Below are 25121 nucleotides of genomic sequence, written 5' to 3' on the forward strand. Positions count from 1 at the left end.
TGAGGCACAGACATAACAAAACATGTCACTAAACCACTAAACATTACACATCCAATATACTTTTCCGGTTTTGGCATCTTGCATATACTGTTTTAGAACACAAATGATTCCATTTGTTAGAAGCAATCTTGAGTGGCACCTTAAGAGAAACAAACTTAGAAGTACACAGTCTTTCAATTATTACTTATGACAGTAAAGTTTTTAATTTCAAATGCACAGTACTTACCCGTGCAAAGTCAAAGGCATATCTATAAATAAGTTTAAAATTGGTAGGCTCATTTAATAAAGATCTCAAGTAATCCAGAGAGTTTCTCAATTTTTCTGTAGTATCGCACCTATAAAACAAGCACCAAGTGGGTTTAGTCTGCATTCTTATAGAAATGTCTGATGTTCTAGGAAAGAATCTCTAACATGTATCCCCATTAACCTGTTCAAAACACATCACTCTGTACAGAGGCATGTTTTTGAGTCTGTCTGCACAAAATGTCTTACTAAACCCACGGTGTGAAACAAACTTGGATAAAGTAGCAAAGCCTTACACTGGGACTGGCTGGCTTCATAAAAAATGCACTCTCCAACAGATTGAACTAAGAGCTTGTCCATGCATGGCAAACAACAACCAGCTTGCAGTGAAATCGAAGCAGTGAAAAATACTTCTAAAGTCTTGCTGAAACTACAGAACTTCCTACACAGTTTTAGTAATTTTCTTCTGAAAGGTAAGTCAAAACAGTTCTTTCTTTCTCCAACTCTCTATGAAACATGGTTATTCATCTATACTTATGTTAATCCTGCCATAAAAACAAGCTCTTAACCGGAGACAGCAACTCTTAGAAAGAATAGTGGAGAGTTACAGAAAGGCTTTGTATTATTCAGCATTTTAAACCAGTCTAACAACATACCAGTATCTGAAAGATTTGCGCCATCCAGCAACAAAGATAGGTGTCCTTGGGGACACAGAGAATGTCAAGCCTCATGACACTTCTCTTTTATCGAGACGGCAGACATTTCAATCCAACTCTATTTACATGTGCAACTTCAGGTTTCAAGTTGTCTCTAAGTGACCATATCATCATCAATCAGGCCAAAAACTTATGACTTCTACTCCATGGTAGAGCTCTCTGCTTTAGGTGTTATGAGTCAAAACACTGAAGTGTGTTTTTTCTGAAAAGCTGTGTTTACTATAACAAAGTTAAGAGAATTTTCAAGGCACTTACTGCAGCGATGTCATTCCTTTCAACCATTCTTGTAATGTAAAGTAGCCCATGTTTTGTGCATCCAACTTCCATGCTAGCACAAGCATAACTACCTGTTTCAAAGAGAAAAAAAACAGAGATGGAAGAGTTAACAAAAAGATCCATGGTTTCCAATAACCACTGTATAGTAGGCTACAAATGCTTTTACTTGTGTAAGTGGGAAGTTCAGAACTTTGCTACACTATTTTAGAAGTTAAAAAAACCCTGTAAGTGACAAACCTGTACACAATCCAAACGAAGAGAAGGTAACAGTACAAATACATAGAGCGAACATCCACCCGAGCTATCAGTAGGGACTTCAAGGGGGTTTGCACAGTCATCTCATGAGCAATACAATGAGGAAGTTGGTGCAGAAGCTACAGAAAAGGTTTCCCAAAGTAACTACAAAATTTCAGTAGCAGTTTGACAAGTTATATCTGACATTTGTTAAACCTTCATCTCAATGAACCATCAGCTGCAATCCACAAAATTCAGTTATTTGAAAGCTAGTAACGATCCCACAATTCAAGGAGATGTTAAGTAAAGCTAGAACAAGTAACATTAACACACATTCAAAGACAGGCTGATACATAAATACTTCCATTTTGGTCAAAAGGAAACAGTCTTTCACCCCTCACACAGAAGACCAAAGCAATAAGGAATTTAGATAAAGCAATAGCGTAAGATTATTATTATCTTACTCATCAACTTAAGAAAACACTTTTGACAAATACATGAAAGAAAAACTTGCAGGATAACTGACCCTGCCAACTAGGAGAAAAAAAGTAATTCAATAATGAAGTTATTTAAACTTGCAATTCAGCCATTATCTAACGTTAGTGCAGCTCTGTACAGCTTTTAATGCGAAATCAGAATACCTGGTTATATATCCAAATATCTGCATAAATCACAACATTTATTACTTTCATAAACTCTGAAATTAGCAAATTACATCTTATTTTTCCAGTACATCTTTCAAAGCCACAATTCTCATTTACTTATATGCTCCATGAATTCTAGAAAAGACACGATTTCCAAATGCATTTAAAGAACAATGATTAGGCACTAGGAAAAATCCTGTAAAAGGCAGAATTATTTTTAAAATTTTTTTCCTATATATAGATACACACCCCCCTATAGAATATGTATCTGTAATATATTTATATTCCTTATTTGTTTTTTGAAATCGTATAATCGTAGTGCCACTACTGCCCACAACATTTGAAATACCTTTCTGTCCTAGGAAACCTAAAGGAAACACTACTTGTTTGTTAGTTGCTACATTAAATCTTGAATGTTGTCTCATTGTTCAGACAACCATCAGCTGCTTTTTTTTTTTTTTTTTTTTTTTTTTTTTTTTTTTTTTTTTAAAGATCTCTCTTTTTCTGGGGAGATTGAAGGTTGGTGTTAAAGTGAAAGAGAAGGGGTGGCAGCAAAGACAAATTGAGGTTTTAGAGGTTGACAGTCTGGGGGTTAAAATAATGGCAAGTTGTCCCCAAATGTGTTTCAAAACCTCCCTGGTTTATATTTCTTGAATTTTTTTAAACTCTCAAGAATTTTTAAACTCTTGGTGGAAAAGCAAGAGCTGTAAGACTGGCTCATGTACACCATAGCAGATGAGGCATTTTTTAAATGGATTCTGAACTTACATTTTCCGGTTCAACTCCAATGTCTTCACAAAATTTCTCCATACCTTCTGGCCCTACAATGTCATCTGTGCCTGCAAACAGAATGCATTTTACTAATCTCTAAAAATTAAAACAGCCTGTCCTTTACAGCACAAAAGAAGTGCAATCACACAGTACAACCTAACTTTCATACAGTTAGCTTGTTTTGACATGAAATAACTATTTCCATACTTACTATCAGACTTGGATACACTTAAATCTTTATCTCACCTTTGAAAACAGAGAAACTGTAAAACAACTTTTCATCCCTGCCAATTTTTCTACTCATTTACTGAGATAATCTTGGAAGTGTAAAGTAATAAGTAAGATTTTTAAGAAATGACTTAAGACTAACAGAACACCCACATAGTATTACCATGCTTAAATGAGTGGACGATGTCTAGTGAAACTCATTTCTTGGCCTGAATCTCTACTGTTATCATAAGATCAAATCACATAAAAACATGATGTACAGGATACAAGACATTATCATTTCCAGAATCTCATTCCTCACTGTCTCATATACTATCTTTATATAATGTTATCCTGCTTATTCATATTGCTACACCATGGCCACACGTCATCTGAATAATAGTAACTGCAACAGGAAGGAAATAACGAATTAATTATTTCTTTGCCTACTTAAAAGGAAAGAAAGATTCAAAATATAAGAGCTATTAAAATGCACTACTAATAAAACATTAAATCAAGATTTTTCTAACTTCTATAATACTTCTGAAAAATTATACAGGCATTAAGAATTGTACTGTGCAATTCTGTTTTTAAATACATTTTAAGTATTTGAACTATTTTATTAGAATTATTTTACTCATGTTTAAAAGGGTTCATTTGAAAAAAAAATACAGGCTGAAATTCCTACTTTCCTCCAATATAAAGATCACATGTGCAAGAAAAACAGGGTTTATAAAGGGAAGATCAATCTGTATTTTATTATTAGGTGATCTATTCTAGAAATAACAAGGTTTAATTATCTTTTCCCATCTTCTCATCACAGCCTCTCAGTTCTCCAAGTGTACACAACAGCCTTTAAAAAGATTCGTTCTGTAATGCAAAAACACACCAAGGGAGGGATAAAAAAAAAAGAAATGCAGTGTCAACGTCCCCATACATAAAGAAGACTTATGAAGCAAGAACACAAGAGATTATTCCTTGAAAATTCCGTTTTTAGAATGTTACTCAATACTGTAAACAGAATCGTACTCTCCACTTTTCTGTGTTTTATCTTGGTGTGTGCATCCAGTGGAAACACCAAAGTTCTTTCACAAACAGCCTTCCTTTCATCCTTTCTTTCCATGAAAGTCTTGACAAAAATGAGTCATGCCTGTTGCTAGAGTAAAAAAAATAAATCAAGCTGGTCAAAACAGCAGAGAACCTAACAGGTTAGATTTGCCTTGAATTTGTCTGAATCTCCTCTCACAGACTGCCACAGACAAGTTAGATCTCAAAGTATTTAATTTCATTTATGTAATTTTATTCGGAGAAAAAAATGGTTTATTACATCAAATTAAGTCAGTCTTGATTATGTTTAAGAAGTAGACAAAACAGAAGAAGCTGTGAGACATGTTATCCAAGACAGCACCAGAAAACTACAAGATGACATTAAACATCTATTTAATTTCTTTTTGGTCTTTACAGTTATGGGATCATTTTTACCCATACTTTCAGAAAAGCACATGCAGGAAAACAAATACAACAACCACTTCACTAATAAAGGAGCATCTTTTGTGACCACAGACCATAATTAACATTCCTAGAAGTAATGTCTGAAGAAAGTTCTCACAAACAAGGACAAGAATAAGTAATACAGACTACCTTCCCTATACCTTGTGATGGAAAACTATCTGATAAAACTAGTATGGGATATTTGAATCCACTCACTTCTTTGCTTGAAACCCTAAGCACCAGATTCACAGCAGGAACAAAACTAACATTACTACCTCCCTCACCCTTTGGGTGTTTTTAATTAAAGACACACCATTTCTCCTGAGGCTAGTTCTGTACTGTTCAGCGCTGTCATGGCAGATGACAGAAAGGTAACAGCATTTTCAACAGAAGCACAGCTTTAACTGTAGATTAGAATAGTAAAGCACGTATTTCAAGTTACACACCTTCTGTATTCTTTTTATAGGATATAGACAAAGACAAAATTGAACCTTGAACTCTTCAACCTCATGCTACACAGAATATTAGGAAAGTTTCTCTAAGACTTTTACAAGAAATCCTTTATATCCAGTCTTTCAAAAGCTCAGCCAATGCAATTTTCATATTACAATATAAATTAAATTGTTATAGGTAGGAAATTTGCATCTCACACTTACCTGCATATTCATAGAACCATTCCAAGCATCTCTTACTTGAAAAGACTTCTTCCTCTGCTTTTATTCTAGTTGAATCGTATTTTCTATACATACTTAGAAAAAAGAAAGAGAAACAAGTAATTATTTCATCAATTTTTTTAGAAACAATGTTTTAGTCAACAGCCACTCTCAGCAGAAACATTATTCCTTCCAGTTTACCCAACATTCTGTCCTCATATCCAGTCATTTGGAACACTGCTTAAGAATCATTGAAGCTAAATACTTTGCTCACTGTCATACTTCCATTGATTTATAATCATTACCCATGTAAACGACCTTCCCCTAAAACAAGTACAGATGAGTTCAAATTCAACCCCAAACTGTTCTGTGTAAGTTCACAGTACAGCCCTGCCTTACACCACCAGTTACCACAGTCAACTGACGGGCTGCAATCTGGCTGTAGGTCTAAGGCCAGAGCAATTCCATGTCACAGTCAACACAGGTGCTACCTCTAAGTGCACACATACTTTGTGCACTTTGAATTATTAACTAAAGAGAACTGCAAATACTCATTTTGCTGCCTCAAAAAATGCTACAAAAGGCACAAAGGCCAAAATAGACATGATCTACACTTATATTATTCTAAAGCCAGTAAGTTGGTAACACAGAAGAACCACAGAAAAAAGGTTAAAAGTCCTCAAGGAACGTCATTTATCATGGAGTAAAGAATCATCTGAGAAGCTGGCCCCTTTCCCCAGAGACTACCAGCAAAAGCGAAGTGCTCTTCTCCTTTGACAAGAAGTGTAAGGAACTTTAACTACACTAAGGAAAAAAATTTAGTATCTGAAACACCTAAAGCACAGAAAACATAGACAGAAATTGAAGGGTTACTCCACCCCAGTTAGAACTTCTGAAACAGGGACAATATCATTTGTGCCTGCTAGAGGAAAGAGACTCAGCAGTCCAAGTAGTTATCCACTGCTGCATATGCATTCTGTGATCCATTTCCACCACTCTTCAGTAGCTTGGGCTCATAAAGGCTGAAAAGAGCAACAAATAAATGGTTTAATCTAGAGGAGGTAGCCAAGAACAGCTCTGTAAGTGTTCCAAGCATGCAGAGCTTCCTCTCACAATGTCAAATCCTGCTGGGGAAGGACAATGAAGCAGCTAACTGGTTCAAGGAGAATTTTGAAACAATTTGAATAATGAAATTAATTTGGAGCTGATTTCATCACTGTTTTGTCCTTCTAGAACGACATGTAAAAGACACCTAGATTTATAAACTTAGAGTACACTGATCTCACTATCCTCCACCTAGCTCAGCTATCAGCTGTGCCAACTGTAGCTAGAAGTTAATGGCACACGGATCATTCTGACAGGAATTCAAAGAAATATTTCATGTTTACTGTGATAGTTCCTTTAAAGCAGCTAACCTTTAGAAAAGTAATACTAGTCAGAGCAAAATGATAAATTGCTAATTGGAAGATAAATACAAATGAGGCTCTTAAGAAATTTCTTAAGAAAAACTGACTCTGTACTGAAACACACTGATCTGCAACAAACTGGAACACTGCACAGAAATGTCAGCCATACATGTTCCAAACATATATTCATACACCCACAATTTCAGATTTGGGGTTTTCTTCCCATTTTGAAAATACTCTTTTCCTATTTGAATTACCTATTTTGCATAAGCTTTACTGAAGTTGCAAAGGAAAAGGCTGACAGCATCACTCAGTAAGTAAGGAGCTAATCCAGAAGGTGTAAGTCTGAGTTAGAGTAATTTTTTTTTTTATACGTCTGATAACATTTTCATACTTGCAGAATGAACTGTGATTATGAAAGACCTATCCAATAATTTTTAGGCTATTCTGAATTCAGAGCAATCAAGACAAAGAAAGGAGGCATTCTGCCACTTTAGCAAAAGTCTTAATTATTCAGTATCCCCATTTTGTCACAAACAAACGTGACAAACACCAAGCAGAATACCAAGTTGGAAACTGTAGCAGGAGCTAGTCAACATCTTGATTTTATTCTCCTTATTCAAGAAGTCTGTAAGAGTATTGCTGAGATCGAGGACATGGCAAAGCTAATGAGGTTCACAAAGGAAGATACTTATCACAAGACTCAATGCTTTTTCTTACAAAGGAATGATAACCAATTGCCTTGCCCTACTTATTCATATAACTCATCAATACATTAAGCTGTCAGTGTGCAAACAGTGGATTTAAGAAGGAATCCTCAAGAAACCGACTTGACACAGCTTTAAGTCATCCAGGTACTTCAGAAAATAAGGTTTCCTGCATCTACTAACGGCAGAGCTAAATACTGCAGCCTGAAACAAGACGTCAGTGCCAGAATTATCTGTAATAGGAATGGTGAGCAAGAACAGAAAAAACCAGTCCTTTTTATACACTCTGCATCTGCACATAGCAGGTTTCCAGACAACTGATATGAGATTGAAAGTCACTTGTTGTGTTTAAGGCTAAGGTCACAGTTTGGAACTGCAGGAAGTAACAACAGTAATTACTCAATCCATGTGCCCAACATACGGCCAAGTAACTCCAAGGAAAATGCTCTCTCCTGAAACTTATGATTGTTCAAAAAGCTCAATACCTGACCACTGGAGTTCAATTTTTGAGAAACCAGAACTGATTACAGATATTCTAGTTTGTGCCAGTTCACAAGTTCAGAAGATAAAGTCAAAAGGGATATAATCTTCAGCTATCCCCCTCTATGCTACAAGCTAATTAGTCAGACATGCATTAACAGTGTGGGTGACATTATCACATTTATAATGAAAACAGACTATGCATGGCCAGAACTACAAAACCATGCCACAAAAACAGCTGATGAGTCTCAGATATCTTGGATGCCTCAGCCTAAAGGAACTAATAGTAGATTACATATTCTGCAAGACAAGATCACTTGAAAAAAAGTACGGTAAAAATGAGTAACATCAATACCAACTCAGAATTAGGGATCTCATGCATAAAGACGAACCCTTTTCTCTCCCTGCTTACTCCAAACATTCAATGAATTTCTTACCCCAGTCTAGCCAAGCCAACTATTTCTACTAGCAAGAGACTCCTAATATCTGAAGTGCTTAGTGAAGCAAGATGAGTGGGGATATGCAAGCAAGTAAAGCAGAGACAAGCCTCTGAGATTACTCAGCCTAGGACAACTTGGTTCAATCTGGCGGCACAAAGTAAAGGCGTTTTCAAGGACTACATCCACTGAACTATCATTAATATGGATTTGATTCTCTCAAGAACCATATATGCAGAGGAAAAAACCACAAACTGCCAGACACATGTGGCATCTATTTTGTATCTTGCAATATTCCTCATCTCCTTGGAATTTCTCAGGACATACTGCAAGATGATGTACCTTGTCTTTGTTCTAATGACAGCATCTCTTGCTATGCAGAAAAATACAAACTGCCAGAGTGCACAGGGTAGATATCTGAATACTTTGTGAGTATCAAACATCTACTGAACAGATCTGAGTTTCAAACAGCAGGTCCTCAAGGGCTCACAGCTTCCTCAAGATGACCAGCACCAGTACCTTCAAACAGATGGACAACCATTATGCCAACCAAGTTCTGCTTGGTAATTCGCTTCTGTATTGATGGTCTGTAAGAGGAAACTGCAGTGTCAGTCATACACCAGATGTGAAAGAACACATTGCCAAAAAAAAAAAAAAAAAAAAAAGGGCGAGGGGACAAGGTGCAGGGGTCAGGGGAAAAGTAAAAAATTCAAAAAGATGCCTTCCATAAAGGAAGGTCAAATGAATAGACCTGGTACTTTTGGTACCAGAATTTGTACCACTGTCAAAGAATGCTGACACTGAAACAGGATTGCTAAAGGGCATTTTCTCCATCATCAGTTAGAAAGATGCATGCACAATTTTTCCCCAGTGTCTGCTATACCTGTCACTACCAGAAATACCAAATTGAGAACCTTTGTTTTTAGAATTACCCTTCCATTTCTGAACCATGTCATGATACCCATCAGGAACAGCAAGAAAAAAAAAAAGTATTATCTATAGGCATAAGTATGTATTTGCCTCTCAGATGAAACACACATGTAGGTACAATAACTCAGAAAAATCTTCACTTGAAAAATAGTATTTTTTGTTAGTTTAGCATGACACTGTGTCAAGACAGTGACAGCTATATACAAGCTATTTGTAACAAGTAGCTCTGTAAGGAGCATTTAGGTTTTTCTCTTTTATTATCTCTAATAGCCATTTTGTCAACTAGCACGAGGAAAGAATGTAGGACAGGGCAGGGCAAAAGCAACATGAGATAACCTGCCTGAATTTTGTAAAAGTGGTATCAGTTACTTAACCACATCAAAATGAAATAATTTTCTCAGAGATGCTTGCACGTCCATCATGACGTAAGAGCTGACTCATAACATCCATGTTTAAACTTATATTTGAAATATAGGGAATTGTAATATACCAGCAATAAAGGTAAGACAATGTAGTTTATAACTGAAAGTGTTATAGGCCAACACAAACAAAAAAAAATATTTAAACCGAGTGTCTAAGGTATTTCATCCTTCTTTGAACATATGGTCACCCACATATTTTCCAGATTTTCTTCCCTTCCTAACTGATTTGGTGGGAAAGCAAAAGCATGAAAATTCCATACAGCTTTTATGGGGTGACTAGGCAAGTCATTGTAAGAGCTGATGGTTGCTCACAGCAAAAAGAACAAGGTAAGGGCAATTCCCTTCAACCCATTGCAGTCTTCAAAGCTGCTCTGAGCATGTTTCACCTGTACTGGAGTTGGTTAAATCTCCACCCACAGCCCCTCCCACTGCAGCAACTCTGGGCTGTGTAGTTCCAGAATACTCAAACCATGATCAGTGAAAACATGGAGTCTAGGTCACACAAAATACTCTCTCCATGGTAGAATCCGGTAATAATTCATTGCGGAGGAAAAAAAGAAAAGAAAAAAGGAAGGGGAAAAAAGCTACATTTAATATGGTAAGTCAAAAGTTAACCTCTCATGAAGATCAACAGCCTGGTTATTTCAGATGGCCAATGCTAACTGAATGAAGACATCAAGAAACTCACCAACAGAAGCTTTGTTTCTAAGCAACCAGAATTTAATCAAAATCTTTACTGGATTTTGTTTGAGTTTTTGGATTTTTGTTCAAGTAGCTGAACTGAGTAACTAATTGCTTCCAGATTATTTATATTTCAAAACATGCAAACTTATGATTGAAGAAGATGCCCCATACTACTTCCATTAATACTAATTAATTTAAAATTTTGGCTGAGAATTTTCATCAATGCAGCACAATGAAAGTATTTTAATAAAGCCTTATCTATTCACTCACAAATATGATTCTAGCAATAATTTCATTAAAACTGTAGTAGAAACAGAAGGGTGGGAGAAGAGATGTTTTGCAACTTGCAAGAGGTGACAAAAACTGTTTAAAGCAACCCTCAGGACCAACTTACTTGACTGTTAAGTTTTATGAATGAATATGCCTTATCTCTCCCTGTTTCAAGACTTACAATCAAATCTAATCTGTTAAATGTTTGGAACTTTATCAGGCTTATTTAATGGGCAGTATGTGTAACAACACACATGCTGATAGTCACATGTCCAGTTTAAGAGAAGTGCACTGAAAAGCTACAGAAAAAGGAAAAACTACACTTGTGTGTACCTGAAAATCCCTACTTCAAGGAAAAAGATCTACACTTTTATAACAGTTGGGAACACAGGCGGTCTGCATGGGGCAGGACCAAAACAGCTAGTAAACAACAACAGAACAAAAACAAAACCAATTCTCAACACAGAAGGTTTTGAAAACTTTGGAAGTTAGTACACCCCATGTTAATGACACCATGTTTTCAAAAATTACATTTTTCCACTACAGAGCATGGAATTTAAAATTCAATAAAGAAAATCTGCTTTTCATGTTAGTAGGCCCTTTTGTGGTTCCTACACACATAAAGGTAAACTGATAGAAAACATTTATCTAATTGTTTGAAAACATAAATTTCAGGGAAGTAGATAAATATTCCTAGTTTTCATCCTCCTAAGGTGGCAATATGCATGACTGCAAGACTTTTGCCCTCAGTGTGATTCCAGAATAAGGAGTAGAATTATTTTTTAAATGAGACTGTAAAAAAATTAAGACATTAATATATACTGCTCATTTTTCCCTAAGGAAAAATAATATTTGGCTAGATATTGTGTAACAGATAAATAGCATTAGAAAATTACATAGTGAAGAGTATCTTTTTACCTAGCAAGTATCTTTACATGAATCTTGCTTTACCTTTCTGAAGATGCTTAACACAGTGATGGAAGAGCCATGTACAGAAAACGTAATTTTAACTCCAATTTGAGAATACTCTATACTGTGACAGTTTTAAGTACAATAAAGTCAAGACTGTGATATTGAGATAAAAATACAAACTAAGTCTTCAAGTCATTATGTTCAGGTTAGCACATGCTAAACTGTTTACTTCCAACAGCTATTCTTTAAGGCAAGATAAATCTTACTGTGATCTATAAAACACTTGATTTCTTTTTATTATACATCACCTGGTATAAAAATTCCCTCCCACTGAAACATTGCAGTCATGCATGGTTCAAGGTGATGCTATGAACATTATTTAAGAGAATTCAAGCTCTTATTATGGCAGGGTGGAATACAAATGAAGATGTTTGGAATCTTCCATAATCAGTCTATGCACTAGACTGGCATTTCCAAATAATTTCACAACAACTAGATTTGTTCCTATAAATGTTTTTCCTCAATTGCCTGTGCATTCCACTAATGCTTCTGAGATGAGGCTGTATTCCTAACAGCCTGGAAGTAAGGGTATAAGATGTGTTTAAGTTTATGACTTTAAGAATCTTTAGAAACTACCTTCTCTTTCAGCATAGAGACCTGCTGAAAGAAACTTTGTGAAAGAATGCATATCTAAAAATATTACTATCAGATTTGAAGACATTATAGGAGTGAATCAAAAATAGTGAAGACTGAAAATATCACCCAACAAAACAATCCATGTACAGATTTAAAAAAACGATACTCTTTTTTTAATGGACACACCAGGAGAAATCAACATTCAGTCTCAGCTGTGGTAACACCCCTGATGATGACATCCTTTGAAAATCTTTGGACTACCGCCCAATATTTTCACACTGAGAACAAACAGGAGACTTGCAATTACTGAATTTGTTAATGTTGACCCTATAAGTATGCCACTGTAACTGAGAAACATACAAAAATTTATGTCATTCCATTAAGTATTTGAGGTGACAAATCACTTCTGTTAGGAAATACAGTCTTTTCTGGAGAGGACACAGTGTAGTTTTTCAGACACTGACTGCCCTTCTTCACTTCATACAGAATCCACACAGACTAATGTCCCTTGAAGGCTTATCCTGAGTTACTAGAACGCAGCTTCTAGGAAGTCTGTCTCTAAAACAGAAGCTGAGAACTGGGCCTAGGAGCCCCTTATTCTATGAACTGGCATTCCACCATCCATACTATTTTTACTGTATATAGCATTCTCTGCACAGAGTGTAAGCAGAACTGGCTTTGCAAATAACTAGGTATGCTACAGGACACTGCTGTAGAGCTTCCAGATTTCAGACCGATTCCTGCTCAACTAACTGAGATGTCTGATCCAAAACCCAAACTTGACAGGTATGAACTCCACCTGACAAAACAAGCATGGAAGTAGGAGACTGCTTTTTCACTAACCTGATCACAGAAGGTTACAGGAGTAAAAATCCTTCCTTGGAAGAAAACAGAGCTTCAAGACCAAGCTGAATGTCCAGCAAATAATTTCATATTGTCAGTCATGCTGAAATAAAAAACTGTTTTCTTGAAGACCAAAACAAAAGAAACACTCTGGGAAGCAGAGAAAGCTCAAAAACCTTTAGAAGAATGAACTCAGATAAAAACTGGAACCACATCAGAGGATATTACCCCATGGTTCATGACTAGCAGATCTGGTTTCTCCTCCAATTCTAAAAGCAGGCTGAGGTCTTCCTTTTAATAAAGACTTAAATGGCAGTAGAATGAAGACTAAATGCATTAGTTACAAACTGAGAGGCAGATACAAAAAAAATCCTTCAAATTACATTTTCAACAAGCTCTTAAAAACTATTAAATATGTAGTATTGATAGAGAAAAAAAAATCATGTCTTTATAATTTTCTTATGTCATTACACAAATCAGTATCTCTTACAGACAAGCTTACTTTTTAGGGGGTTGCTTTTTTCTATCATCAGTGTCTTGGCTAAGGTAGATAGAGTTCAGTTTTGTGAACCTCTCTATATTCTAGAAACGTTCTGTCCTCATATTGCTTCCATATTGTATGGCTATCTTTGAATAAGCTGTAATGTCCTCTATCAACTATTTAGCTTTTATATTTCATCATTTCTGAAAAGCAACACAAAACATTAAGAACATGAACTGCTTTTTCGTTCTAGTTAGTGTTACAAAGCAATGAAAGAGAGTTGAAATCTTTCTTCTGCATCAACAGAGCATTTAATAAATTCCAGTGCAGTTACAGTTGTGCAACCCCATTAAACACAATGGAGTTATGGGGGCATGACCAGACGCTTAATTTGGCTACCAGTATTTTTCTTACTCATGCTAGAGTATAAAAAGGAGAGTACCCAGCCTGATTTCAGGCTGACAGTTAGGAGAAAAATGCCTCTTTTAACCTTCCAGAAGGTACTTGCTATGGAAGTGTGTGTTTTCTGAGACACCAGTAATACATGAATGTAATAGAGCTCAACTTCCACTGACTGATGCAGTGGCAAGCAAACTTTCTAGTTGTATAAGCCACTTTTCAACATCAGAACAGTCCTGCATCTATCATGCAGGATTGTACAGTTCTATACTCCCACAAGTTCTGAATTTAGTCCACATAAATAGTGATTCCTGCACACAGGGAGCACATTCAATGGTTTCTGAATGACTCACTCAACATACTACACATACTGGAAATCCAACATTTGCAGAGGTCTCAGCTATCCAATACCTATGCCAAAGAATACACTGTTCATGCTATAACCTAGTTGGCTTCTGTTGTCCAGTGAGAAGCACCTCAATAACCACTGAACCACTGGCTATCACCTTACCTGGACAATTTCCCCTTACATGATCAGTATCAAATCACAACAGGGAGAGACCAGCAGGATTTCAAGTAAGATCTGAGTGGACTATAATTACATTCACTTTTCTTACAGGCTGGAGATTGGTAATGCCCAATCCAGATCTTATGCATGTATATGGGAAAATACTATTGCATCTCCTAAAAGTTGTTTTTGAACAAACAAGTATGTATTTTGACAGCTGGCAACTAGAGCAAGGAGAAGTTCCCTGCATGCTTCTTGTACAACTAGAGAAAGGTGAGATGCAAACTGAACCTACATATACTTATCAATATCCCACAGTTCAATCATCAGCTATGGTTCCACATTGAGAAACCAAGCAAATTTCAATATAATTTCCATTAGTATTTAAACACATGATATATCAGCTATTCAACTTCAGATATTCCATCAGTCTTAGCTCATGGTAAGATGACATACCCATCATGTCTACTTTTCTTAGCAGATAAATCATCTCCTGCTGCAGGTCTCCTCTTTTTCCTTGGAGGCATCACTTTACTAAAGCAGTCTGATGAACTGCAAGACCGGAGACTTCCTACAGAGGGAATTAAAAACACCAGCACAAAGAAATGAAACTGTTGCAGACCAGTTAAACTGTGTCCACTAATAGGCATATTACAATGGGAAGGGAAGGGAAGAAAGTTAGTGGATTTAAAAATTATAAAATAAATGGTCTCCTTTCAATAGCAAAATCCATCTCACTTTTACATGGTATTCTATGACCAGATTTCCATTAAGGTCAAAAGTTACAGTAAAATGTAAAGTAGCACTAGTATTACTTCAGTCTAACAGCAGTCAAGAACTGAAACTATCCTGAAGAAGTATTAAAGTCCTCAAAAAGTCATCCTTATTTTTAGTCATTTATTCAAATCATTCTAAGAGTTGATCATTGCTTTTTGCAACACAGATGTGAGTGAGCACCTACCTCTAGAAAACAGAACCCTTTCTTTTCAAGCCCTAAGCTTTTTGTGATACAGAGAGCAAGAGGTAGGAAAGGTTTTGTTTGTTCTCTGGCAAAAGGGTCTTTTTCAGGTTTTTTGGGAGGTTTTTTTTTTTGTATTGCATGGACAGGAAGAGACATTCAGCAACCACCAGGGAAAAAAAATAAGTGGCTGGCTGTATGATTTGGACTGAATAATTCTCAAAGAATAAGGGTCCCCAAGTAGGAAACAGCCAATTCAAGACACTGATGCCAATCAGGTGGCAGTCTTTCCATCCCCTTCTCTCAGCTACATACTCCTATGTCTCTGGTAACTCTTCAGTGTGCCAATCCAGCTCACCAAACCTGTAGATAATTAACCAAAGAAAAAGAGAGTAACAACTTTCTGTACATTAGCACAAGAAAGAGCACAGGACCAGCCCTTTTGACCACAGCAAGTCATTAAATTGCTTTTGCTGTCTCATGAAAACAGTAGGCTAACACTCTGGGCAAAATTTTGTCCTACTTTCATATGCTGAAGACCACATTGACACCTGAGAAAGGTGTGTGTAAGAGCAGCTCAAAGAGCTATCAAAGCTCTAAGTGTTACACAGAGAATTTTAAAAGAAAAGGAAGAGAGAAGTGAGGTATAAAAATTCAGACACAAAGTGATGCCAAGAAATATGCAAGAAAATATTAAGAACTCCAGCATTCCTAAGCTACCTTCTCTTTGCTACAACAGCATCCAAGTTTAGCTATGCTCAGTTAAGATGCCCACAAAATCTTATATCTTACGTCACAGCACAGAAGCAAGCAATAAAATGTTGACTACTTTTTGACACCAAGGGAACAGACTGAAGTCAGAGGCCCAATTCCCAACAAATACTGACAGCAATCTTTTGCTTACCTATTCTTCGAATCTTTGAAAGGCTCTCTCCTGTTATAGGAGAAACACATGTAAGGAACCTTACAACCTCACAGGCTTTGTTGCATGCACGTCATTTCAAACATGCACGGAAACTCTTACGCATAAGAAAGTACAGGTTTTTCTAGTAATATGTAAGATGTTCAAACCAGTTTTTACATCAAGATGAATTAATCTGGTTTCAACTAATAAAGCTTTTGCACTAAGCATGCCTTCTTTGGTCTTATCTTTATATTAATTTCTTTCAAGAAGAGAATTAATCTCTCTAGTTCAATAAAAACTCTCAAAAAAATTCTTCCTATATATTCTTCTTTTTTTAACCCTAGAGCTCCCTCGCCAGCATTCTCCCAGGAAAGTATGGCCATACGCTACCTTTTTTGAAAGAGAATTAAGAGCATTGTAAATTCAAATTACCATTTAACTACTCATCACAAAAACTTGCAAGTACTACACTCCATAAACTATTACCACATGAAAAAATCTTAATGGCTGTGTCAGAAGAACATACTTCTAGAAGCACTGTCAGAATGCATTATAAAAGGAAATTGACAACAATAATATTTATTTTTGTCTCACCAATAGCAGATATATTTGAAACAGGTAAGCCAGAGACCATAAAAAACTCACAGTGCACCCAATGCATTTTACTACAAATTAAACGAACTAAGGAACCTGACCTGCTGAATGTTATTTGTTCCCTCTGAATATGCCTGCACATTAATGACACTGAAACACTGCGTTCTCCTAAGTTATTGAAACTGTGATACTTTATCATTTAGAACAAATTTCTAAAGACTCTGCCAGCAGGTATTTTTTGAAAGCCTACACAGACTAAAAACACTTAAGATGACAGCAGAACTTAAGAGATGGCTACAAAGAGCCAACAGACTTAAGACACATGCTGAACTTAATAAATGAAAAACGTGATAGTGAACACCTTTGGAAAATATGTATGTACTTGAGTACAACCTGTAGCTATCTCATTCCTCTGAAAGCAAATGGATTGTTTTTAAGTGCCTTTCTTTAAAAAAAATAGAAATCCATTTGCGATAGCCACAGGCTTTGGATGCTGGTAAAATGCAAGAAAAAACACACCTCCCCCTTATATCCCCCAAGTTTGTGCAGTTTACTGGTCAGTTGATTGTGAAAAGAAATATGCAAGGCCTATGTGAAAAGAGAAGCATAGCAAAAGACAAAAATAAAATAAATAAAAGCAAAACAAAACAGTTATAGAACAGAGAAATCATTTTGTCAGACCTGCAACCCCATACAAACCAAAGAATTTAACTCAAGAATTCCTGTTTGGACTCTTTGCCTCCTTAAATGACAGGATATTTCTAAGAAGACTGGTGAACTTGTTTTAAAGGTTTAAACTGATAACAGAATTCACTACAACCCAATTTCTCCAATGACTCCTATGAAAAACTTGTACCCTTTTTGGTTTGAATGTATCTAGTTGCAGCTCTCAAACTGATAGAAAAGGGAAGAAAAGAGACAGCTCAGGAATTGGTAGGTGGCTATTAAATGCACACACACACTGCCCTCACACACTGACAGCACACAGACACTAGGTGGACAAACACATTGTACATGCTTTCAGAGACTTAACATCTTAATAACTGAGGTTTGGACCAAGTCTTCACTAGGCTTTAGCTGTTGAATAATCTCTAAACTACTAAAAAACACAGTGTAAGAATTTTCATTTCAAAGTATTTCTTTTGTTACTAAAATTGGTATATTAAATTTGAGGAGCAGTTATAATTTTTCTGTAACAGCAGCAGAATGTTCCTATCTTTCATTTTCATATAAAGCCAAAAAGGATAAGTTTGGGGTTTTTTTGTTTGAACTCCTGCAATTTCTTAATTTACAGTATAACTCACTAAGTAGCAGCAGTACTAACCTTTCCTACACAGAGCTTGCTAATTCTAAATGTAATTTCTAGGTCTAGCACTGCACAACTAATTTGACTTCCATAAGATCTGACCATCTGCAAACAAACATGCAGCTACCTCTGACTACATGCAAAGTTTGACAGAATTTTACTTACCAAGTACAGCTTTGCTGATGTGATTATCTTCAAAGTTTCTCACTCCTGGGTCTCAACTCAAGACTGGCAGAACCCTCCTAGTTCTCACTGGTTTTTGGACACTTGAAGCTAGCATTTTCAAGGTAGAGCCTCCAAATGGCTGCTGAATAGGCCACCACCAGCCAAAAGCCTGCCGAGTTTAAATGCTGTTTGCCAAACATCCTATTCAGTACTTCCACATTTGCAGGAGACAAAGCTTCCAAAGGGAAGTATCAACTCAAGAGCTAAAATTCACCCTAGGAAATTTAAAACAATATACAAAATAGAACCCACAAGGGAGGGACAGTCCTAGAATAGCAACAAAACCAGAATTAAAAAAAAAAAGGGAAAAAAAAGTCAATGAAGAAGAACTCTACAAGCTGTGCCCCTACAGAAATGATTTACAGGCATGGAATTTTCACCTTCTCTCTAGATAAAGTATGTGAGTAATCCTGCTCTTCTGATGCTTCAGTAGAAGGATGCTTCAAAGGAAAAATAATTAAGAACTGTGAATGCTGAAGCAATTGGGAAGATAGAGCTGCTCACTTAATAATGCAACAAGACCACCACAAGCAGAGTTAACAATCATCAATTTTCAGATGAGAAAACTAAGATACTCATCAAAACATTAAACAACTTGCAATCCTGTTGTAAAAGGAAAAATCATCTTCTCTGTCTTGAATTCCACACTACAGAATTGCTTTGGACTCAAGAAGGGTTTCTTTTTTAATATAAAAGAAAAAGCCAGCAGAGGCAAAAGCAGTTTCTCCCTCTCCAAAGCTTCAAGAACAGCAATGAAGCCTTGTTTTTGTTGAAGATATTACCTCACTGTTTTAAACAAGCCAGGTGACAACAGGAAGCATATTTTTAAAGACTTTTTAGTCTTGATAAGTAAGTCACAATTTAATTACCAAATCATGACTTTAAGCTATTAACAAGCTGCAAGATTTGTAGTTATGACATAAAAACAACTATTATTCCAAATGTGAGTTTTCCAAGTTAATGCATATACATACTAAAAGAAAAAGAATTGTTTAATCTGAATGCTTGCTGTTCTTACACCTGTGAACAGGTGAAAAGACAAAGGCCCATGACACATTTGAAGTCTACCTTATTTTTCAGATAGATATACATACTGAATGACAGCACATGAGACTCCAATCATTGTAGGGGACTGGAATTTTGAAACAAGATCCTCCTTAGCGCTCAAATCACTGAAGGAATTTTGAAACTGCCAGTTCCCTGTATTTCTTTGATATTTTAAGGCCTGGTTCCAGAAAGGAAATCTGGCAAATACTTAGAAAAGACACATAATAAATACTAACCTAAACCTAAGATTTTTTAAATAGCTTTTAGAAATCTCAACCAAATTTAGATATGCATTTATTAAGTCATCCCAAAAGCAAAGTCCACAATGTAGTAACAACAACCATGATAATTATGTCAGAAAATGAACAGTGATCTTTAAGAATAAGGCCTGGGCCAGAAGACTTAGAAGATTTAAAATAATCTCAGAACTATTAAAAAACCCTTATATGGGTTTGGCAACACTCAAACCTTTTGCAACAGTCCTTAATCTGACTTTCAAATGAATTCTAGACACAGAATCTCTAATTCACAGCACCTAGGCAGTTCTATAAATTGAGTAACAAAATTAATAGGTCTTGACAACTTCTTACTGGGAAACAGAAGTTCCGAAAGTTTAGGCACATTGAAATCAAACAATTTGCAAAATAACTCTATTGATTTACTAAGTCTCCCCAAGTAAGATGTTTCAGAAGTGTCAAGTTCCATACAAAATGGAAATAGGAGACCTCACTGTACTACATTCACAATGGCCTATAAAATACCTCCTTGCATGTGTGTTTGTCCTCATATGAGTCAAATCAAGCACACATTTCAACTGAACATGCCTGGAACTTATGCAAACATTTGGGCTTCATGTCTTTCCACAAGGAGACACAAAATAGGGCAGAAGCATAAGAAATACTGGAAATAAAATCTGGAGATTAGGAGGGAACCTGGCATTATCAACCTCTACTTTTGGTTCTAATTTCCTATTTGTTTCTGGTTTGAAAGGTTCTTTTACAACTATTGCAAAAGATTACACTCTTTAGTGGGATTTTGTTTCCCAACTCATTCAACAGGCATGTTTAAACTTTTGAAACAGCTTAATTCAAACAACACAATGCAGGCAATAGGTTACCATGGGTGTCAGTATAAAACTGTTCATCAAAGCCAGTAACATGCTCAAGCACCTTCTAACAGAGGTAATGGGAGTGCCAAGGCTAATTTCTCCTACTTTATGACGGAAGTGCTAGGCAAGAGATAAGACAAATTCCAAATACCTCAAGTACATCGACACTTACTGATTAGTGACAGAAGGGGACTATCTCAATGCTTCACAACAGGTCTTGGTCATCAAGAGTAAACCAAGACTATAGAACACATTTTCATACATGAAATCTATGTAGCTGTTTAGTTTAGAGCACCTGGATCACATAGGAGAAAATTCCAAGTCTCCATCAGGAGATGGGAGAGGACATCAGTTCTAAAATACGGACATTAAAATCTGTCTTGAACTACCTGTAACAATCTCTTTTGCAGAAGCTTTTCATTTACACGATGAGCTAATTTCAAGTATCAAATCACTAACCACACTGAAGGAAAGTATTTCAGAGAAGCCTTTTGTGGCTGGGGTAAGAGTTCAAGCATGAAACAAAGTCACTTGCTGCTGTACAGAGGAGGGTGCATAATTCCTAAGTGAGCTCTGTCCGATCCCAAGCAATGCGGTCCTGTGCACCTCTTCTCATTGCTCTAGGCTAAGAGTGTGCTAGGTTTCTAAGTGTGTGCCAGAAATCTCCAGGAGATGACAGCTCTCTCCACTTTCCTAAATGCTCAAGGTAACATCAGCAAATACAGCCATCACCTCAGGATAGTGAAAAAGCTTTGAGTCAGATGGTAGGAGAGATATGGTCAGTTTTAAAGAACAGCTCTGAGTGAGTGATCAGGGCTTGAAGACAGTAAGTTATTTCCCTCCCTCCTCAGGTATCATGCCGAAAATACAGAAAGGAAGGGAGAAAAAAAATCAAGGAAACTGCCAGCTCACAAGTAAGAAGTGCAAAAGGAGATAACTCTTGCGCAAAACATCAAGTCACAAAGCCCAAATGCTGACAAATCAAGAATGGCAGGAAGCTGGTACCAGGCACCGGAGAAGAAGGCCTTGAAAAATGATGACATTTCATTGAACAAAACACAGATATGAGCTATTAAATAGATAGTCCTCAGACACTGACTGAAAATCTGCACAAGAAACAGAAATAACCTGCATCAAAAGCACTCAAGAAAAATGCTGGCTGTTTGGAGCACAGCATTTAAACTCAGTCACAGGCACCACAACAGCCAGAAGAGGTCTTGCTTCTGCTCTGTTCTCACTAATGCTCTTTCAAGACTCAAAACACTACAAGAACATGGATATTCTGTGGCCCAGTGGGTTGAGTCCCAGGAGTGAGAGAAATTTTTCATTAAGTCTTCTGAACTAAGAAATAGTAAAATTACAGGTACTGCTGAAACTTGTTCAAGTCCTTTAAGACTGGCTAAATTAAAGGCACAAACATCTATTTTGATAAAAACTAGGAAACCCTGGTGCTTGTTTCCTCAAACTCCTTTAGCCTTCTAAAAGGTCATTTTCAGCTATGTTAGAGAGACTTCTTTATTAAAGTGTGTGTAAATTGTTTCAATCTATTTTTACTCCATTCCTGTTAAATACCTGTCTGGTGATCGTCTTGACCAACGTCCTCTGTCAGATTCTGCAAGAGAACAGGAATGATACAGTTAAACAAGATGGTGATCTTCATTCTTCTGTACTGTTTTTAACTTTTACTTGGTACTAATATTCCTCTTAATTACTTAAGGATCATCTATGTAAGACTGTAGTCTTTGGGTTTTCAGCTCATATTTACCTAAAAAGTTACCTTGCAAATTTGTCTAAAAAGTTCAAGTAAATTGAATTTGAAAAATATTTTTGAGTTTTTTTCAATCAAAAACTTAACAAATTATTTCAAGAGTGAAAATAACTACCCATTAGATGGGGAATTGACATTACTGTCTTGAACAATTCCGCCAATAAATGCGGCATTAGAAAGACTGAATTTACCATTTAGCACAGAAATGGCTTTACTTAAGGATAAACACACATAACGTGTTCTAAAGAAAACTGATTAAAAACCAACCGAAATATTGGAAACAAGTTACCCCCTTCTGCAGGCAGGGTCTTTTCCACTACATTTGCTGTGTACACACAGAAGCTGTATCACCATTTCCAGCTATGGTTGCAATAAAACAAACGTAAAAACACAGCAAATAAGCAGGAAGCGTCTTCAAAAAAACCTTGTTTCACTTTCTGCATGGGTGTAAGAGGACAGCTTGCTCATTCAGTATGTTTTTCAGAAGAACTGTAGGAAACTGGGTAACCATGATGATTACCATCATTTGGTGTATCTAAGAAAGCTTCTTGAATGGAGGCAACATCTAATCCAATGTTCAAACAAAGCTCAAACTCCACTCTGACCTCTGGAGTACAATCTTTCACCTTTTACTAATACTGCTTATCTCTTCACCAATTCAAACCCAACAGCCTTTCATACAACACGGCAGTTATAATTTTTAGAAGTGTAATCACTTAACAATTTCAATCATGAAATATTCTGGACCAAAGCCCTAGCTAATTCTGCTAAGAGAAAATGGCAAGTCATTACCAGCCTATTGAGGGTGTGGTAAATCTTGTGAATATTTGCCAGTGTTGATAGATGAGAATTCAGTTGAAAATCTAGAGGGGGGGAAAAAATGGTTTTAAATGTCTGGTTTCCAGATGCAGCAGTCAAGATCTTCTTATGTTCTGGCTATTTAATAAAATCATCACAAAACTATAAAACAAAAGACAATCTCAACACTTGAGTAGAATAACTTAAATCTGCAAAAAGATATCCTATATACGCATTTTTCTTAAGGCACGGATGACCTCAGCAGAACAGAACTACAGCTGAATACGAAAAAAAAAAAAAAATTACAACTTTCTTTTCCTTTACATTGGGAATCATTATAACTTCCATGTTACCCAGTCCTTCTGTTTCATCTATTCCAAAACCAAGTTAAGTACCATGTAACATTCTAAAATCATCACTAAAAATCCCAGTTTTTTAAAAAATCTGATTTTATTAACACACAAAAATAAGTGGCTAGCATACACTTACACAGTTGAAACATGGCTTTTTAATAACAAACCAAAGGTCACAATGCAGCAGCTGTTAAGACAAGAGCCAATAAAACTGATAATAAAATATTCTGACACTTCTTGGAAGAAGCCATAGCATAGATGTTGATTTTGCTTCCACGCTCCAAATATAAAACACTTGTGTTTGCTTCAGTTGCTGAAGAGCGACAAATTAATTTTTCTCTATTCTTTTGAACTCCCTATTTTTACTAGGAATGTGTCAAGAACAAAACTGGAAAGTAAGTAATTTACAAAAGATCAGCTGAGATCCAGCCAGACCGCAAGCAAACTAAGAAGTATCTCAAAAGCTGAACAAAACCAGCTGAGAGGGCTTAAAGACTGCCAACTACTACAGAGTATTTCCATTTAAACTAAAAATAAATTAGCTACCCCACTAGAACTCATGTGCCAAAACACTCTAGAGAAATGTACTGTATGACAAGCAAAGTATTTCAAGAAAACTTCTTCTGTATGTGAAAAGCTTCTGCATGTGCCTAGTGTCAATACCCAGCTAATGCACTAAAGCATTTCTAATATGAGACATTTAATTTGGCTTTGCCCAGCAGCTGATGCAAGATGCAAGTAAGGTCAAAAACATAATTCCTTTATTTCCATCCAGAGCATTTCAAAGGAATGCTCTCAAGATACATTTAAGATGACCCAGATAAACAAGAGTCATCATTAAACATCTGATTGCCAAGTCAGTGAACCACTGCTATGAAGTTAGCAAGTGAAACTGAAGAAACTGCCTGCTCAAAGTACTTCTTACACACATCACTAGGGAATTCTCTTGTCACAGTGAATTAAAAAAAAAAAATCATAAGATACTTTTAGGAATCATACATTTCATTCATTACATTAGCTAGAGTATCATTTAATTAATTACTACCTATTTCTTAACATGTTCTCCCCAGTCCACCACCAATACAATTGCTCTAAGTCAGAAGTACCAGAGATGGAATTTCCAACTTTAGCTAACCTTATATATACAAAGTCAAAGACAATCCAAATCTTCTTACCAAGCTACAATAGGAAGGTTTTGAACCTTCAACAGGGTGCTAGAATTTTTCCTGCATTAAGTGCTCAATAAAGTTCCATTTTGTTAGTCAAACAATACTAACCAGAACCATTCAGCAAGAAAAAAATAACTCTGAGTTTCTTAGCCAACCCTCAATTCAATATAAAGTAATGAGAAAAAACAAAAGGAGAGGGGGATAAACAGAGATGAGGACAACAGGGAACATAAAAGCCATTCTGAAGAGGGGAAGATTAAAAGATAAGATTTGATTTGTTAACTGGCAGAACAGACTAAACTTTCTGGAATATGAATTTTACAGTGTCCCTTACTGCTTAGCCTAAACTCTACAAAAAACATGAGTCATTAGAGAAATCAGTTATATCTGGAGGTAAGAAGCTGAGAACACTAAGCAAATATTTTATTTATTCTAATCCAATATTAATTTTAGATAGCACTCTTAAAAATGATTGAAAAAAATATTCTAAAATTAGGATTATATATACAGGTATCACCTTTGAAACAAAACATTCCTAGGC

At 36.1% G+C, this 25121-nt stretch overlaps 1 protein-coding gene across 9 annotated transcripts in view; it reads right to left on the minus strand.

Annotated features, from left to right (window-relative positions):
* Window positions 1-25121, minus strand: part of DCUN1D4 (defective in cullin neddylation 1 domain containing 4) — a 41995-nt gene that overhangs the window by 9232 nt on the left and 7642 nt on the right. For 5 of the 9 annotated variants that reach the window (XM_042053105.1, XM_042053107.1, XM_042053111.1 and 2 more), the window contains 7 exons: window positions 23053-23123; window positions 22065-22104; window positions 14807-14921; window positions 5239-5330; window positions 2882-2952; window positions 1215-1306; window positions 227-335 (listed from right to left, as the gene is read on the minus strand). In XM_042053105.1, coding sequence (XP_041909039.1) covers window positions 227-335; window positions 1215-1306; window positions 2882-2952; window positions 5239-5330; window positions 14807-14921; window positions 22065-22104; window positions 23053-23123 — 590 coding nt within the window. Of the gene's footprint in view, window positions 1-226; window positions 336-1214; window positions 1307-2881; window positions 2953-5238; window positions 5331-14806; window positions 14922-16212; window positions 16243-22064; window positions 22105-23052; window positions 23124-25121 lie in introns of all 9 variants that reach the window. The other 4 variants (XM_042053104.1, XM_042053113.1, XM_042053112.1 and 1 more) reach the window with 3 other exon arrangements.

This window comes from Corvus kubaryi, unplaced genomic scaffold (genome assembly GCF_017639235.1).
Source record: "Corvus kubaryi isolate FWS band 111438036 unplaced genomic scaffold, C.kubaryi_AGA036_p1.0 split1-131, whole genome shotgun sequence".
NCBI lineage: Eukaryota > Metazoa > Chordata > Aves > Passeriformes > Corvidae > Corvus > Corvus kubaryi.